We start from the raw sequence: 18,324 nt of genomic DNA, 5'->3' as shown, positions 1-18,324 counted from the left end.
ACAACTGGACCAATAAGCAACATCATGATAAACGGAGAAAAGATTGAAGTTGTCAAGGATTTCATTTTACTTGGATCCACAATCAACGCCCATGAAAGCAACAGTCACGAAATCAAAAGACACATTGCATTGGGCATATCTGCTGCAAAAGACCTCTTTATAGTGTTAAAAAGCAAAGATGTCACTTTGAGGGCTAAGGTGCACCTGACCCAAGCCATGGTATTTTCAGTTGCCTCATAAATGCATGCAAAAGCTGGACAATGAATAAGGAAGACCAGAGAAAAATTGATGCCTTTGAATTAAGGTGTTGACGAAGAATATTGAATATACCATCGACTGCCAAAAGAATGAACAAATCTGTCTTGGAAGAAGTATAGCTAGAATGCTCCTTAGAAGCGAGGATGGCAAGATTTCGTCTCATATACTTTTGACATGTTATCAGGAGGGACCAGTCCCTGGAGAAGGACATCATGCTTGGTAAAGTAGAAGCTCAACAAAAAAGGGAGACTTTTAACAAGATGGATTGACACAGCAGCTGCAAAAATGGGCTCAAGCATAACAATGATTGTGAGAATGGTGCAAGACTGAGCAGTGTTTTCGTTCTGTTGTACATAGGGTCGCTAAGAGTCAGAACCAACTCGATGGTTCCTAACAAGAAGAACAAGGAAGAACATTTTGTTTTTCAAACTTACATCATCCACTTGCTGTTCCAGCTTGGTTTTAGCCTTGGTCAGGGTGTTCACTTTGTCCTCCTCTGTCTGCAGGTCATCCAGCGTCTGCTGGTGGGCCTCTTGGAGGGCTTTCTTCTCCTTGGTCAGCTTTGCAATGGTCTCATCCAGGCCTGCCATCTCCTCTGTGAGGTTTTTCACCTTTTAAATTTGAACAGATGACAGAAATATTAATGACATCCTATTGTCTTGATGAATAACATGGTAATTTCTTAGGACAATGTCAGCTTGAGGTGGAAAATGGAAACCAGAAGTTAAACCCGGCCTGTGTGGTTGAAATAAATAGGAGATGATGGTCAGGGTAAGTAGATGGAGGTGGTGGAAACTTAAGAGATGATATAATATGACAGTATTTTTCTTTAATATTCAACAATTTTGATTAACCTTTCAGTTACAATACTTCAGTCACATGTTAATACTTGGTTTGTACCTTGTTTTCTGTGGCGTGTTTCTCCTTTTCAACCTTGGCCAGTGTCAGCTCAAGGTCATCTATGTCTTTCTTCAGTTCTGAACATTCATCCTCCAGTTTCCTCTTCTTGGCTGTCAGCTCAGCATTGATCTCTTCCTCATCCTCTGCCCTTTCAATTACCTCTTTGATTTTTGCCTCAAGTTGGATTTTGGTTTTGATCAACTGGTCGCACCTTTCTTCTGCATCAGCCAAGCCATCTGCTTCCTAAAGTGGGACATAAAAATTGTCATTTTTCTAAGCTATATGTGCAAACAATAATTTCTTAAAAGGGAGAAACTTCAATGACTCAGTTTGGTCAATATGTTTTCCAACTTTTAAAAATAGACAGAATTTTAATAATTTCAATCTTCTGATTAAGTATAGTGACAGATTTCCTCCAAATATCACACGTGAAAGGCCAAATCATGAAAACCAACCTTTTGGCAAAAATCTGAAAATTATTAACCTTTGCTACCTTGGAAAAGTTATATATTCATTCTAATACCCAGTTTTCTTACATTTAGGTGGAAGTTTGATTTAGCCTTTTTTCTGCCCTGATAAAAAGAACATAACTCTATTTTATATGCAAAAATATTTATTAAGGAGAGAATAACCTAACCTGAGAGAAGATTCTATAAAGAAAAGAAAATACCTAGGGATATTTTTATGACTTTCCTCATTGTTGACTAAACTATGTATGAGTACACATATGAATATATACAGCATAATATGTGACTTTGCATATATTGCTTCCTTAGATCTGAGGCTTAGTATTTAGGAAGGGCAAACTGAATTACAAAAAATGTTTTACTGGAAGCCACTTATTTATAAACCTCAACTGAAAAAAAACTCTGAGATCCTGTCAGCCAGTGATTGGATAATAAGATGTGGCTAAGCTGTGAAATGTGTAATACTCACTGATTGAACTTGGAGTTGCAAGTCATTTTTCTCTTGCATCAGAGCTACCATTTTTTCTTCCAGCTCTTTTCTTTTTGCCTCTGACTTAGCCAGTTCTTCTTTGGTTTTCTCAAATTCTTCCTTCATGGTGGCCATCTCCTTCTCAGTCTCTGCACTCTTGAGGAGGGGCTTGATCTTGAAATACAGCTTCATCCAGGGCCAGTGCTTCACATTCATGAAGGCACGGATATTGTACTGGATGCAGAAGATGGCCTCTCTGTAGGAATACAAGAAATGATGCAAATAAAAAAGAATGTGTAAAGTGACCATGCACTCAACAAAAGTAGTGATCACACTAGATTCAACGATGGAACTGTGGAGGAGGACTTGTGCTTAGTCTCTCACCTCCTCTCCATCATCTTCTTGAACTCCACCCTCATCAGGTACCCTCTGCACACAGCTTGAGTGCGTGTGATGAGTTGAGCCAGCTTTTCATCTCTCATTTCCTCTAGAGTTCCCAGCAGGCCAGCTTTAAAGAAAACCTTGCCAAAGAACAAGTAAAATGTGTTATTTCCACTCATGAGAAAGTCCAAAGATGATGAAATTATGATAGATAAAAACTTCGATTGGTGGTACCTTGGTATGACCAAATTTGTACTGGGTGTGGTCAATGTCAATAGACCCTAGAAGTTTCTCAGAAGCCTTCTTGCTGTCAATGAACTGACCCTCTGGGATAGCACTTACATTTAGTACCTTGTATCTGTCAGAATAAAAAGTATATAAAAATGTGGTTTTCTTCCTTAAAAAAAAAAAGTAGAACTCTGAGTAGCTATCAATGAAAGGATGATAGATCGTGTTTTAAAGAACAAACTGCTCTTAAAAAACAGTGCTTTATGTAAAAAGGGAAGATATAATGAAAAGCTTATGGTAATATAAACCAGGTCTTCTTTCTTTTATGATCACTTTCAAATAATTGCATTTCAGTTTTCAAGGAGAAGTTTAAAAATGTTTGAACTAAGTGGTGATTTTGATAGGGACTATGACATTGAAAGGGAAAAATAAAGGATAAACAAGTGAGACACAAACCTCTGTTTGAAGTCTGCATAAAGGATTCTGCTGGGGAATCCCTTCCTGCAGATGCGGATGCCTTCAAGCACACCGTTACACCTCAGCTGGTGCAGCACAAGTTCGTGTTCCATGGTACCTAAGGAAAAAAAGATATGTTTTCTATATAATCGTTAAATGAGAAGTCACACTGGAGTCTATTTGGATATCATTAATATCTTACCAGGAGTTTTAGTTTCATTGGGAATGAGACACCGCACAAAGTGGGGGTGAGTGCTCCTCAAGTTGGTCATCAGCTTATTTAAATTCTCCTATAAAACCATATGAAAAATTTTAACGTAATTTCCAGTTGCATCCATGTGAGAGCCCCTACCAATGATCCATAGTTGATCATGCCACTATTTCACATTTTAGTGAACTGTCTCAATGAAGGACAAATCATGAAAGCCAAGGGGAGCCATATGGTAGAGTATAGGATAGGAAATTACAGGTTACGCAAAAACCAGTCAACGTCAGTATATTATTCTGACTGCCAATCAGAGAATATTTGCATTGAGACTTTGATCATATGGAATATATTTAACTGAATATAGTGGTTTGAGTTTCATGTGAAATTTATTCAGTATCAGATCTCCTAGATTTGAGGCTTGAAAGGGAATGGTTCATTCATCGTAAGGTTTGATTTGAAGAAACATATTGTGGGTCTTATTTTTGTTAAAAATTTTTTGACAGCATTTTTCAGGGTTTTTTAGTATATCACTACTTTCTTTTTTACAGTTATTATTGATCTTTTTAACAAAAGTATTCTATTGGGATTCAGGAATATACAGTACCCTGAAAAGAGCAGACACAGTCTGGAAAGAAGAACCCTTCTTCTTGCCACCTTTCTTTCCACCACCACCAGCCTCTGAAAAATGAAACAGAAAAAATTAAAATTATTTGCAACAGCCTTTTAAGTACTATTCATACACATGAGGACTGCCAAAATTCCCTTTGCAATTTAAATTTGCACTAATTCATGTATATAACTCCTATCCTTTCCATATCTCACCTCCTCCAACTATTGATTGAATGCTTCTGTTTTAATTCATAGTTCATTGCATAGTGCGTGGGGCCTTAAAAGCTTGCAAGCAGCCATCCAAGGCACAACAACTGGTCTCTGTTCACTTGGAGCAACAAAGAAGGAGAGTAAGGAAAAGGAAGAGGATATGGAATGTGTGGCTAATTGCCTCCAAGAACAACTGCCTCCTTTGCCGTGAGACCAGAAGAACTGAGTGGTGCTCAGCTACCATTACTGAACATTTTGATCAAAGATTCCATATAAGAATTCTGATCAAAAGGGGGAAAATGCAGAACAGAATTTCAAATTCTATGGACTCCAGACTTTCTGGAGCCATGGAGGGTAAATGAACCCCTAAAACTATTGCCTGAGATTGTCTTTAAACCTTAAGCCAAAAATATCCCTGAAGTCTTCTTAAAACCAAAGAATAGTTTAGCTTAACTATTAAAAAAAAAAGTCTGCCTTGAGCATTATGCCCTTTTAAGAACTATCTATATGGGATCAGATTGACAACAGCAACTTGAAAGATGAGGGGGTAGCAGGTTCATGTTAATGAGGTAGGAACAACTCAGAAAAGGAGGGTGAGAATGGTTGCACAACTCGAAGAATGTAATCAGTGTCACTGACTTGTACATGTAGAAACTGTTGAATTGGTATCCGTTTTGCTGTGTATGTTCTCAACAATGACAATAACATAAAGTTTAGAAAAAAAAAAGAAAATATAAGATTCTGCTCACATTATAGGCATTCAGGGAGAAAATAAAAGATAGTGAGTGAAAAGGGTAGGGGTGTGTGTGTGTGTGTCTGTGTGTGTGTGTGTGTCTGTGTGTGTCTGTGTGTGTCTGTGTGTGTGTGTGTGTGTGTGTGTGTGTGTGTGTGTGTGTGTATAGACGGTATTGGACTGCCCTACTCCAAACAGGCAAAGTCTGTTCCCTTAAGTAAGTGCCCAGGGGATCGAGCTGTAATGTCTCCATGGTGCACGGCCCCAGAGAAGAGGCAGAGTTGCATGCCTGGGCCCCAGGTAGGTGAACTTCTGCAGGCAAGTCCTATTTCCTGTGTTGCTTCTGCTTTTACATTGTCACTTGTATTTCTGGTCTACTTAAAAGGACAGAACTTCAGCTCCTCAATCACTAGTACCCTGACATAGGACTGCTTCATCTTCAACTTAGCTGAATCCTTGAAGGAACAAACATTATTAAAATTGTAGAAATGAGTTATATGATCCTGAGCAAGTCACTTGACGTTTCTGAATCTCTCCTTCCTCATTGGTGAAATGAGGCCATGGGACTACGTGATCCATAGTATCAATTTGAGCTCTGAAAGTTTATGATTGTAGAACTGTCCCACACTTGTTAAATATACTTCCTTTCGTTAGATCCATATTGGTCAGTATTTTCATTGTTAGGTTTTTCTGTAACTATATTCTGTCTCCGGTAAACTGTATATTCCTTTTTTTTTTTTTTTTTTGTGACTCTTGGAACATACTGATGTTACTAAATATTACCTGCTTCAGCACTTTGTCCCCCAGCAAAGAGGAATGCCAGAGTCTTCATTGCGGACTTCTGGTACAGCCCGACCACGGTCTCGTTCAGTGGGTCCTTGTTCTTGTCAAGCCAGCCGGCAATGTTGTAGTCCACAGTGCCAGCGTAGTGCACCAGCGAGAAGTGGGCTTCAGCCTTGCCTTTAGCAGGCTTGGGCTTCTGGAAGTTGTTGGACTTTCCAAGATGCTGTTCATACAGCTTGTTCTTGAAGGAAGTGTCTGTGGCCTTGGGGAACATGCACTCCTCTTCCAGGATGGAGAAGATGCCCATGGGCTAAGAGTAGGAAAAAAGGGATAATTATGAGTCCCTCAGAAAATTACTCTCCAATAGCTTGTATACTTGGTGAAACCTGAAAATACAGTGTTTCAAAAGATTTATAATGATAAGAAATTAAATAGGCATTTTATTGCTTCTACTACTGAAATGTGAAACAATCATTATGTACCAAGGGCATATGGGAAAAATGTGTACTAGAAAGACTCAGTTAAAAAAAAAAAAAAAGGAGTCCATCTGTGCCATTTGGTGAGCTTTGTGTTCAAAGCATAAAATTAAATTCCAAAAAGATCATTTCAAAGCTGAATTCTGTATTCCATAAATATACGTATCTGCCTACTTTCTTCCCTGCTGACAGAGTAATTTCCTTCACCTCAAATGTAGACACAAAACAAGAATGAAGAGAAGAGAGATTATGTATAATGACTAAAAACGATCCATTCCTAGGGGAAAAGTGCATCTGATGTTGTATCATTAAAACTTTTTGTACTTTAAGCTATGCTCCACACCACTGGAGTTATGTGATGCTAATTAGGTTTGCCACTTTGCTTTCTAAGCAGACTGACTCTTTTCTGTACTGAATTTAATATGAAAGACTGAAAGAAATTTCAACATTGATGATTTCGTTTCAGTCACAAATTGTCTTCCAAAAACTATTTTGATGATCCAGAAACTGAAATAATAGAAGAGAATATAAGTGCCTTTCCTGAAGACTGTATAGTTTTCATGAAGAATAAGGAGATTATATCATTAAATTAAAATATTTATTTCCCAAGTTGGGCAGACCTAGTCTGCTTTTACACTGTATCTTTCATATTTTTATGAATTTTCACCTAAGTGTTTAAAGTTTTTCTAGATGACAATGGTATTTTCTTCTCCTTCCCATTGCTTAGGGTAAGGTTCACACATAACCATATACTTTATTGGTATCTGTAGGTACATGATGAGCTCCAGTACACTTTTGAAAATGTTTAATGATTGCTTAATGAGCTTAAACATATCCATATTTGATGTAACTATTGCTCTACCCCCTTGATAATGGGGAATTCAGGGCTCATGTTCCAGGTAAAGTCATACAGAGGTGTGATATTGATCCAGTAGTCATCATGAATAGAGAAAGAAGGGCTAACTTACCAACCTTTAGGACATCTTGACATGTCCTGCCTTGATATATGTGAAGGATGATACATGCACAATATGCCATCATAGGGCTAATTAGAATACTAGAGGACTAGTTGTAATTTCACCCCTTTCTCTCATATGCATGAAATCATGTAAGAATAAAAGTCAAGGAAAATGAAGTTATTAGAGGGATACCTATGAATCCGTGTGTGTGTGTGTGTGTGTGTGTGTGTAACCATTTTTTTTTTTTTTTTACAAACTACAGTACTTTATTCATTAGTATCAGATAACTGAATACCACTGCTCTGAGACTTGTTCTTCGAGATTTGGGATTGCAGTTAAGTTTAGGGAGGTGACTGATCTGTTTTTCATGTTGTTTGAAAAGTTACACAAACCTTCTCGATGAGCTCAATGCAGGCAGCCAGGTCCATCCCGAAGTCAATGAACTCCCACTCGATGCCTTCCTTCTTGTACTCCTCCTGCTCCAGCACAAACATGTGATGGTTGAAAAACTGTTGCAGTTTCTCGTTGGTGAAGTTGATGCACAGCTGCTCCAGGCTGTTGAACTATGGGACAGGGTAAATGTAGGAAATCACTCATAAGTATTTGTATCTACAGAACAGCTAGTAATGTTTTCTTCTGTATTTAAGGCATGCTGGTTTATTAAATTACAGACCTTCAGATTGTTTTCTTAATATATGACATAATTTTAAACAAAGGAGAGATGACTCAGCAAATTCTTTGCTTTCCACAGTAACTATGAAATGCACATCAGGCAAAATCTTGTTAAATGAGAATATATTTTAAATATTGCCTCAGCTTACTTTAAAAAATAGTTTTATACTCATCTGCTTGGATGCAGGATAAATTTTGAATATTTTAGCCTCTCATGGACCATTCTTTGAGACTTCTAGACTTGAAAGAATAAAATTCTCTCTTCTTTCCTACCTATTGTTTTTGTATCTCTTCAAAAACTCTTCTTCACCATGAATTCCAGTTTGTACTTTTTGTAAAGATAATTTTGAATCCTTTAACAAGATCAATCAAATGACAGGTAGTTTGCATTTATTAATTTTCTGTCAGTCCACTACTCACATCAAAGATCTCGAAGCCAGCAATGTCCAACACTCCAATGAAGTACTGCCTGGGCTGCTTGGTGTCTAGCTGCTGGTTAATGCGGGTGACCATCCACAGGAACATCTTCTCATAGATGGCCTTGGCCAGGGCACCCACTGCATTGTATACCTTCAAGAAGAGTGGTAGGTTAGTTTTTTGAGTTTGAAACAGTGATGAACCCTTGAGTCTCCCATGGTTTAAATTAATCAGGGGGCTTAAATCATGTTTACCTGCTGCACATTCTGGCCTTTGGTGACGTACTCGTTGCCGACCTTCACCCTGGGGTAGCAGAGGGCTTTGAGCAGGTCAGCAGAGTTGAGACTCTGGAGATAGGCTGCCTTGTCAGCAACTGCATGAACAAGGTAAGAATGATGGCTTACACAGCTTAAAATCTGAATGTTTCTCAAAGAGTCATCTGTGCAAATGGGGTGACACCTGTTCATTTGTTTATTATTGCTTTAAAAGTATTGCCACCGTTCACTGAACACTGTTCACTATTCACTTTAGGCATTTGTTACAATGATAATTTGGAGCTTGGGGAATAGGTGCTCTCTGTGATGCTTAAAATATAGCTAAAGTAGACCACAGACAAAAATAGTTTGAGAAACACTGACCTAAAGGAGTAGTGTGCACTCAGATTATTCATTCATTTTATTTTTCTGTATGTAAAATGGATTAAAAATGTTTTAATCAAATAGCAAATATAGCTTACAAAAAATCAATCAAGTATGGAATGGGCAGCAATCTCATCTCCACACATCTGCTCAGTCATGTAAAACATCAGGCAGTGTGTCATTTCTTTCCCCTAATATTATTTTCCCCTCTTTAGATAGGTCAAGGAAAGCAAAACCGTGATCCCTGCTCCTGAGGAGCTGATGGTGTCGGTTCTGTCAACTGGAAGATATCAACAGGGAGTGTTACCTTCAGTTCCATCTGGCTCAGCTTGCTCTTCCCTTTGCTTTTGCTTAAATTTCATGTTCCCATAATGCATTACAGCCCCTGTGAGCTTGTAAATGGCCACCTTTTCATCAGCGGTGAAACCCAGGATGTCCACAGCACTCTGTTGAAAGCGTCGAAATGAACTCACTGCACAATTATCATCACAGCCAACTCCCTCAGCACACAGGGGCCTGCTCCCCACTTGGTTCTCATCATGCCTTGCTGTTTTCAGAAGGCACTCAACATTCCTCACATTTTTGATCCACACAGTGACACTGAAAGGTATGTGTCAGTCCTCCTGTTTGAGTTATGTGGACAGTAAAGATGTTATGTGACTTGTCCACACTTACTCAGGCAGGGCTCAGAGGCGAGACTTTTGATACCCAAGCCAGTGCTTTCCCTATTTCTCCACACTGGCCTGGCCTTACTCCCCAGGCACACAGTCCTCATTGTCACTGGGCTTTCCTTGCTTCTTTTCTCTGTCTCATAAATCTGTTTGCCCCTTCTTCTCTTAATGGTCCTAGCCTAATATATAATCACCGTCTGCTTTCCCACCCCAATGAGCATGAAGGATGCAGTTGGAAAGAGGATGTGAGGAAAATAGGAATGGCCCTGAGTAGTCTCCAGATGCCTCTCAGATCAGGCCACAGCTGAGCGGACCATGAGATGCCTGGGGATGGATTTTACCTGGTCGTTATTTATGTAGGCAAGAGATGCTGGTGAAATGTCTTTCTCCTTCTGTTCAAATATTTTGTGTGTGTGTGTGTGTTTTTCCCCTTAGATTTTAATTTTCTTCTCAGTTGCCTGTGTAAAGCTTTGAAAAGGCTTATATTATGACGACAGGCATCAGAGAAAGTAAAGTATTTTTATCTACCACTTTTATCACCTAAGCCTCTTTCCCGAGATTATTGCCTTTCAGTTCCAGCTCACTAACTCTACCTATTTACAGAACCTAGACATTATTACAGAAACCCAAGAACAAGACTGCTACATTTTTGTTTAACCTCCCAGACAAGAGAGTATTTCACAATTCCATGTAACTTTTGGACAAGGAGCCGTGGTGGACATACAATAATAAGTTATAGAGAGTAAAAGCTGATATTTTTAAGGTAAAGGCATACAAATAGTTTATTGACTTCTCGAAAGTAATATTTAAGAAAAAAAAAACAGTTTGCAAGCAACTTTCAGCCTTATCTTGGGAGTGTTGGGATATTCTCACTGGTATTAAAAAATGATTAAAGAAGATTGACTATTCAGAAATTCAGAAGAAAACATGAAATACGTATAAAGTATATGTATAAAGAAAATAAGCCGAAAAGTACTAATCCTTATTTTAAAAAAGGCAGGGGGGATCTATAGTTCCAAAAAACAGATAGAAAGGCTCATGGAGTCCCCAAAAAGGTATTTTTGAGGTAGAAAACCCATTTCTGCTAATGTTGCGTAGAGGGGAGAGGGATAGACCAGAAGGTCCCAGAGATTCATCTGAAATGTAGTTCATGTTAACATCTGACTATAAAGGAACTGTGGGAATTTCTGTATGTTATAAAAAATGTAAAAATATTGTAGCTTTTTCCCAGAGTTTTAGGTCTGGAGTCTGTCATAAATTCAAGAGACACATCAATATTAGAGTACAAAAATTAACCAAAAATGATCAGAAAGAATAAAAAAAAGTTACCTAAGGAATGCCCAAGACCTAAAGTTTATGACAGGCATTTTCAGCTCTCTAAAACGTGTGAGGACATTAAAGTGCCCTCTATTTTTATTCCAGGGATAAGAAATCCTGAATGGTAGTATTTCCTGTTTGCAGCCTGTTGGTAATTCTGTCCTTTCTAATAGAAGAGAGTGTTGTATGCTGGAAACTGAATTTGCTTTTTCCTGCTTTGTACATATTACTTACATCTGTGGCCATCAGCTCTTCCTGGTCATCAATGCTGGGCACGGTAATTTCACCTTGACTGACAAAGGCGAAGTCATATGGATTGGTGGTGATCAGAAGCATTTCTGAACACATGGAAAAGGACACATATAGACAGTTGCTTTGATCATCAAAAACATTTTGGAGGGCTTTATTGGAAGGGCTGTTATTCTTCCTTAGTATAAATAAATCAAAGATGCTTCTTACCAATAAGCTCTGGTTTCTTGTTGGACATGATTTGATAAAATATATGGTAGCTTCTTTCAGCCTTTAGCTGGAAAGTAACTCGGGACTTCTCTAGCAGATCTGGAGGGACAGGTTAAGCATGTTCAAAAGAAAAGGCCACGATGAAAAATTAAACGCTTGAAAAGTTAACACAACATAGATAAGAACAAGATTTTCCCATTTGTGCCCCAAAGAAAAGGATTCTCAGTCACTAATATTTGTTAACTTACATGTTTCAATATCTGCAGAAGCCAGTTTGCCTGTGGTACCAAAATGGATCCTGATGAATTTACCCTTAAAAAGGCAAACGAGGACTTTATGTATTAAAAGGCAGAAAATACTTCTTTAGCTCTGGACCAAACAGATGGAAAACACATTGATACCACATGTACAGAAGGTGCCAGAGCTGATTCTCAGGTAAGAAGGAAGAACAAGAAACTTACAAAGCGCGAGGAGTTGTCATTCCTCACAGTCTTGGCATTGCCAAAGGCCTCCAGTAGGGGGTTGGCGCTGATGATTTGATCTTCAAGTGTCCCCTTAAGAGGAATTATAAGATAGTTAAAGAAATGCTAGAAAAGATGAGTTTCAGTCTGCTAAAATAACTCCCCATTTCCCTCCTTCCCTTCCCCCTCCCCCTTTTCAGTATACTTTAACTTTTGGGTAAGGCTTTCTAAAGTGATTGAGAAAGAGGACAAATTGAGGCCAGTGACATGATCTTGATTTCTATCTCTCTCTCAGGCCTACTTTTTGCTCCTAATAAATGGTTGTGAGAACTTCTGCCCGTGAAACCTGCCAATACATTATCCTGTCCCTCTCCTTCTCACAAGCCCTTCCAAGAATTATTTTCTGAATTCCAGCATCGCATGCAGTTGGATTCTATGGTTCTGAAATACCGTGGTCAAAATTTAAAAAAAAAAAAACAAAACCTATTATTCCCTCTTGTCCTCAGATTAATGTCATACCCACCTGCATTTTGCCAGAAGCAGCTTCCTCCTTTTTCTTCTCTCCAGTAACTGCAATTGTTGCAAAGTACTGGATGACACGCTTGGTGTTCACAGTCTTTCCGGCTCCAGATTCTCCACTGTCAAGTCCAAACATAAGAAAAAGTAAGAATCTGAAACAGTGGTAACCACTACAGTGATCAAAACTCAACAGAAAGAGAGACGTGAAATCTACATACGTAATCAGGATTGACTGGTTCTCACGATCTGTGAAACAGAAACCAAATATAATGTTATAAAAAATACTTAGCACATAGATTAAATACTCCTTGTAAACTCACAATTGCCTTTAAAATAAGTACTGTATCAATTTGTGCTTTCCTCTTCACAACATTCTTTTTCAAGTAAGTAGTGAAAGATATGCCAGTTAATCATGGTGTTACACTCCTGTTATCTGTAATGTAATAGAATATGTAATGCACTGTTGTATCATATTATCCAAGAGAATAATCTGTCAATATGGATGAATAACAGTTCCAGGTTCCATTGGGTCACCCGGTTGATAGTTCAAAATCCTGTCATGCTGTAATGTCCAATTCAATGTTTCTTACATTGTTTCTGTTCACTTGTTGCTGTGAGATTTCAAAGCTTATTTTAGGTGTAAGGTGATCATATGTAAGGTGTAATTAAAAGGCAGAATTGATGCCTAAATTTGGTTAGTTTTGAGCTGGAATTACCATTAATTGATTTGGACCTTTGTATACAAGTCTAAGCAAAATTCCCTGTATTTTTGGAAGTGGTGCATTTTATTCTGAATGTATTTCCTCAATTTTATTATTGCTGTTATCATGTTTGTGCTGAACATCTTATTCTTAAAGTACGTAGAGCCTTATGTTTTCTGTGTAATCAGTATACATTTTACAAATGACTATAAAAATTGTAAGTAATTATGGACTCACTCACCAGTCAGCATGAACTGATAGGCGTTGTCAGAGATGGAGAAGATGTGGGGCGGGGCCTCCTGGCGCTTTTTGCCTCGGTAGGCCGTCACCACCTCTGTGTTATACACCGGCAGCCACTTGTAGGGGTTGACAGTGACGCAGAAGAGGCCTGAGTAGGTCTGTGGGAAAGGATAGGATTGCTCAATAGGCAGTCACCTCGTTAAGCAGCCTTGGAAATACTGCTCTAAGTGCAAAGGGGTAGGGACCCGAGTACTGTGTTGTTCCTCAGAGGCTTAATGGCTTCAGTGAGTTTTTGCTGCCCTCCACCACCCCTCCTTGCACAAAATGCTTCGGTTTTCCCGCTGTTTGAGTATTAAGTAGATGGCTTTCCATGTGTATTTCTGCAAGCACATCAGAATTGATAATGCTAACCAAATGATTGGCCTTAAGATAATATTACAATAGAAAAGATTGGAAATAATGCCCTGAATTTATTTACTAACACAGCACATGGAGTTAGTGGAAAATAATGTCGAGGTGGGCACTCACGTAGATCATCCAGGCCGCATAGCGCTCTTTGAGGTTGTACAGCACAGCAGGCTCATGCAGGTGAGTCATCATGGCCATGTCCTCGATCTTGTCGTATTTGGGAGGGTTCATGGAGAAGACTTGGTCTTCCTTAACTGTGACAGTCTGTTAAGAAAAGAAGGAGCCAGTGGGTATCAACTAAGTAGTAGAAAAGGCAGTGGCATCACTAAGGGTTGCGGGGTGGGGGAGGGGTGCACACCGCACTGGGTGACACTGTCAGAGAGGGTGACACCAAAATAACTGTCTATAAAAATTTTTGTGCAGTGTTTCAGCAGAAATTTTTTATTTTTATAGAAATATCCTTGTAGTTAGTTATAACAACAAAAACATTTTCGTAAGCCCAGCTTACATGTATCAGTATACCTACAAGGCTAAAACTCTGTGCTAATTGACTTTTTGAACCTTCTAACGTGCTCAGGTCAGAGCTGCCGTTATTACCCAATTACGGTGACGCTTCGAATCAAGTGGTTTCGTCTGCATGCCCTACAAACATGAGCTGTTGTTTTCATTGCTGCCAGTGTTTGCATAGTCATTGATTTTGTCAAATGTTCTGGTGTTTTAGCTACAGTACTGTGATAATCAGTATTTGTGAACCTATATCAATAACTTTTTAAAGAATGAAGTAGTAATTAAAGGAAAAGAAGGAGTGATATATGGGAATTATGATTTATGAGTAACATTAGTACAAACAACATTACTAAGGATTCTGTATGGTCTGGTTTGGGAGGATGCCCATGGGGGGGGTGACACCAACCTTAGTGATGCCACTGAGGAAAGGATCAATTATACCTCCCTTCTTTTTTTTTTTTTACTTACAGCACCAGCTTCAGTTTTTACTGTCAGTTTCCCTCCTTCCCTGCTCTGAACTGTACTTTTCACATAGGACTCCTTGGCATCCACCACGAAGACAGAAGTCTTGGCATCAAAAGGCTTGTTCTGAGCTTCAATGCGCTCCTTTTCAGACTTTCGGAGGTAAGGAGCAGCCTCCCCAAAAACAGCCATCTCCGAGTCAGAACTCATGGCTAGGGGTTATTGATGGCAACACAGCACCAGGTGTACCTAAAAAAAAAAACAAAAAACAAACCCATTGCCATCAAGTCAATTCCGACTCATAGTGACCCTATAGGACAGGGTAGAACTGCCCCATAGAGTTTCCAGGGAGCACCTGGTGGATGTGAACTGCCAGCCCTTTGGTTAGCAGCCGTAGCACTTAACTGCTATGCCACCAGGGTTTCCGTAGGTATACCTAGAGGGAAGAAATAAAGCCCGATGATGCTTCATTTGCCATGTTTATTTCCTCACCATTGCCTTTAGGGCTCACTCCTGGAAGTACATAAAGGGGCTGAGAGATCAGAATATTGATTTGAAAGAACTGTGTTTGTAACTTAATTTTTGTGATATTTTAAGCCTTCCACCTCATCCTCTATATTGTAAGCCTTCGTTGAGGAATGTGGAGGAGTTGTTATTTGAATCAGCAACATTTGCAGTGCCCCAAGTGTGTTCAGAATCTTTTCTTTTTCTGCTTGCTTTTCTTTCCTTTCCTCCGCCTCCCCCTCCCCCTCACCTTTTTTTTGGGGGAGTGGAGGGTGGGCATGGTGATTATACAAAGAAATACAAACTTCCTCCAATTGCTTTGCAATCTAAATGAATCTATTTTAAAAACTCAAAATACTTAGACAAATTTTCCTCCTTTCCCACATCATGTCCTTTTATCAATATTAGATGTATAAAAAGTTGAATCTATTTAAAACACTTAACAATCATGATTGAACTTCTGATCAACTGACAACTGAGAAGCCAACAATGCTTTTGGCCTAAGTCAAAATTAAGTATTATCAGTTCTTAAACTGTTTGAAGTCAGTGATACTATCTGAACAAAAGTATTTTAACAGGTTCTTGGAGAAAAACAAGATCTGAGTTTTTTATAAAATTCCCTAACGCTTGTACTTTTTTAGTCTACACTTCTCTTTGTTCTTACCTGGATTTCAGCATACCAATTGTTTTTGTCTGATCTTTATTGTTTGAGGTTTCTATTTATGCCCCCCTTCCCCTCTCCTCTCTTTTAAAAAATACCAACCTTCTAAATATCTCTTCTGAAATGGATAACCAGTATAAAGTTTCAAGCCAAAATGAACTTCAGATTTCCCCGCTGAAAAATTCATTATGAGAAAATAAGTCCTGTTGCCCTGATGGCAAGGATAAGGATACATGTCCAGTGTAATAAAAGAGGAATCTCTGTGGAGCAGAAGGAGGGATGGTTTATGGAAAGCAGAGTCTTGGTTGCTAACAACAACAACACCAACAAAAGCCTCACGCTTTTGTAGGCTTTCTAGAAAAGGTATTGGTTCTTTGTTATCTGCATTAAACTTGCCCTTGATTTAGAACGTTAGATGTGGGATTTACCACATATCTCTAGTTGATATCTGTATCTATATAGATATCTGTATCTCTGTATATCTATATCTCTATATATCTCTAGTTCACATCTATGAAAGTTTCTTAATGATATAGTAAAATATATATATATCTGTAGTTCACATCTATAACGTTTCTTAATGATAAAGTAAAATTTAGATATATTTTTAGGGGACAGATGTTGGAACATCGAAAGTTATTTTTTTAAAAAGGTATTTTTTAATGTTTTTTTTTACATTATTTTTGTTTGTTTTTATGCTAGGTGATTTTAAATAAACAATTAATACACTACCGTGTAGAGATTACTATAACACAGTGTAGCCATAAAACATAGAAAGGATGCTGCTCTTCTCATCTTACGTCTTAGATCTATAGTTTCCCAATTTGTGGATTATAGTCCCCCAAGGAGTCTCAGAGTTGTCACCGGGGGTCCTTCAGTCCACATACTCGTCATACTCAGTGATAATTGCCTCAAGTTTGAACAAGCAAGATTTCCCCATAAACAATGTGTTTTCTGTTCTTTTCCAGATTAATACAGATGATGTAGAAAACTCCATGGAGTGCAGTTCTACTCTGACACACGATTCTGACTCAGTGGCAACTGTTTCTGGTTTATTAATAAATTCATTTAAAATGATTATTGTTTATAGTAGATTTTCATCATTATGTGTGTTCTTAACGTAATACTAAAATGCAGTCCCAGCATGTGGAATTGGAGGGAGGTCCATTAAAAATGTTTTGATTCCGTACAGGAGACCTTGGAAACCACTGACTTAGATCGTAGACAGCAAGAGCTAGAAGGCCCTTTGCAGTCAACTGAGGTCCAGCCTCCTCATTTTACTGACGAGGAAACTAAGGCCCAGACAGGTGAAGGGTTATTAAGGGTCACAGAGGTGGTAAAGTGGCAGTGCTGGGACATGAGCCTGTCCAGGTTCAGTGCTAATTCCACTGCAACACACCATACTTCAAGATACATAAAGTCAACTGGATTGACTCAGGCAGCTAGAGTCAGTGAAAAGCCTGTATTGTCACCTGAAAATGTTGACTGCCAGATTGGTACATTGTTGATTTTACCAGGCTGTCTCTCTGATACAGCCTTATTGGTTAAGTAAGGGTAGTAGTCCACATTGTATTACATGTGATGGTTGCATTCTTTTTGAAGGTCCATTAAATAGCCTGAAAAGTCAAAATTTTATGAGAAGTTATTTTTAAAGAACAGCTGCTCCTTGTATCCTATTCCTAATACTACGCTAGGAAATAAAATGGTGGCTCATTAAGATGTAACAATATAGAGACCCCCTTGTTCTTTAGAGTGTAATAATAGATTACTCTTACCTCTCGTGTTACCAGGTGAAGAAGATGGCAGGTCCAAAGCAGAGGACTACTGTTGAAAGAAAGAAAGGAAAAAAAAAAGCAAGAGAATGTGGGATTCCCCCCCCCCGCCCCCAATTTAATCATAAAACGCTAATAGCTAACATTTGTACAATGTCGTCATTAGGAATGTTGGAAAGAAAAAAATTATAACCTGGGAAACAGTAACCATTTCCCTTAGATGAAAAATCATTATCATCAGGGCTGTAAAACCAGCCAGGTGTTACTTCACTTATACATACCTTGGAGAATTTTGAGGAAGGACAGGACAGAGGCATCTCAGCTCCACTTTTATAGAGACCATTCTGCAAACACAGCAGTCACCTCAGCTGCCCTAGCTGGAAACCTACTTGGCAAAACCTTTTTTGGCAATCTCTTTGCACAATATTCACGAACTGTGGCTGTGAATGGATATAATTAGAAATATTTCTTGTCACCTATAAATAATTTGACAGGATGAGCTAGAGTTCTTTACAGGTATTTGATAGGGGATGGGGATTCAGGGCTTCTAAGGCTATTTGTTCAGCTTGGCTGTTATATCATTCATCACCGAATTCAAGCCAGGTTCCCAATTACTCTCTTGCCTATAAAATTGGTTTGCCTGGCATGAAGGACTAATTGATTTGTTAGCACCTAGAGCCATTAAGGACTCTGTTTGGGATGAAGTTTAGATCTGAAACACTAAATTGGAAGCATCGAGTGATAGATATTAAGGAAGAAAATTCCTAGCCAGGTTCTG

General features: G+C 38.7%; 1 protein-coding gene across 3 annotated transcripts in view; it reads right to left on the bottom strand.

Annotated features, from left to right (window-relative positions):
• LOC101341322 (myosin-4) overlaps nt 1-17,849 on the bottom strand; it is a 29,714-nt gene extending 11,865 nt beyond the window's left edge. The window contains exons 1-24 of one of the 3 annotated variants that reach the window (XM_004375978.1): nt 17,828-17,849; nt 17,550-17,598; nt 14,616-14,858; nt 13,761-13,904; nt 13,234-13,390; nt 12,510-12,537; nt 12,296-12,410; nt 11,773-11,865; nt 11,560-11,623; nt 11,312-11,410; nt 11,087-11,190; nt 9,172-9,310; nt 8,481-8,599; nt 8,230-8,379; nt 7,530-7,700; nt 5,703-6,012; nt 3,972-4,045; nt 3,362-3,449; nt 3,160-3,277; nt 2,710-2,833; nt 2,479-2,615; nt 2,095-2,350; nt 1,159-1,401; nt 693-869 (exon numbers count right to left, since the gene is read on the bottom strand). In XM_004375978.1, coding sequence (XP_004376035.1) covers nt 693-869; nt 1,159-1,401; nt 2,095-2,350; nt 2,479-2,615; nt 2,710-2,833; nt 3,160-3,277; nt 3,362-3,449; nt 3,972-4,045; nt 5,703-6,012; nt 7,530-7,700; nt 8,230-8,379; nt 8,481-8,599; nt 9,172-9,310; nt 11,087-11,190; nt 11,312-11,410; nt 11,560-11,623; nt 11,773-11,865; nt 12,296-12,410; nt 12,510-12,537; nt 13,234-13,390; nt 13,761-13,904; nt 14,616-14,819 — 3,114 coding nt within the window. In that variant the 5' untranslated portion in view covers nt 14,820-14,858; nt 17,550-17,598; nt 17,828-17,849. Of the gene's footprint in view, nt 1-692; nt 870-1,158; nt 1,402-2,094; nt 2,351-2,478; nt 2,616-2,709; nt 2,834-3,159; nt 3,278-3,361; nt 3,450-3,971; nt 4,046-5,702; nt 6,013-7,529; nt 7,701-8,229; nt 8,380-8,480; nt 8,600-9,171; nt 9,311-11,086; nt 11,191-11,311; nt 11,411-11,559; nt 11,624-11,772; nt 11,870-12,295; nt 12,411-12,509; nt 12,538-13,233; nt 13,391-13,760; nt 13,905-14,615; nt 14,859-17,549; nt 17,599-17,827 lie in introns of those variants that run through there. The other 2 variants (XM_004375979.1, XM_012555479.1) reach the window with 2 other exon arrangements.
• Nucleotides 17,850-18,324: the final 475 nt, after the last annotated feature.

The sequence above is a fragment of the Trichechus manatus genome, unplaced genomic scaffold (assembly GCF_000243295.1).
Source record: "Trichechus manatus latirostris isolate Lorelei unplaced genomic scaffold, TriManLat1.0 scaffold00040, whole genome shotgun sequence".
Lineage (NCBI taxonomy): Eukaryota > Metazoa > Chordata > Mammalia > Sirenia > Trichechidae > Trichechus > Trichechus manatus.
The sequence above is the reverse complement of the archived record's forward strand: the minus strand, read 5'-3'. Positions and strand labels throughout refer to the sequence as shown.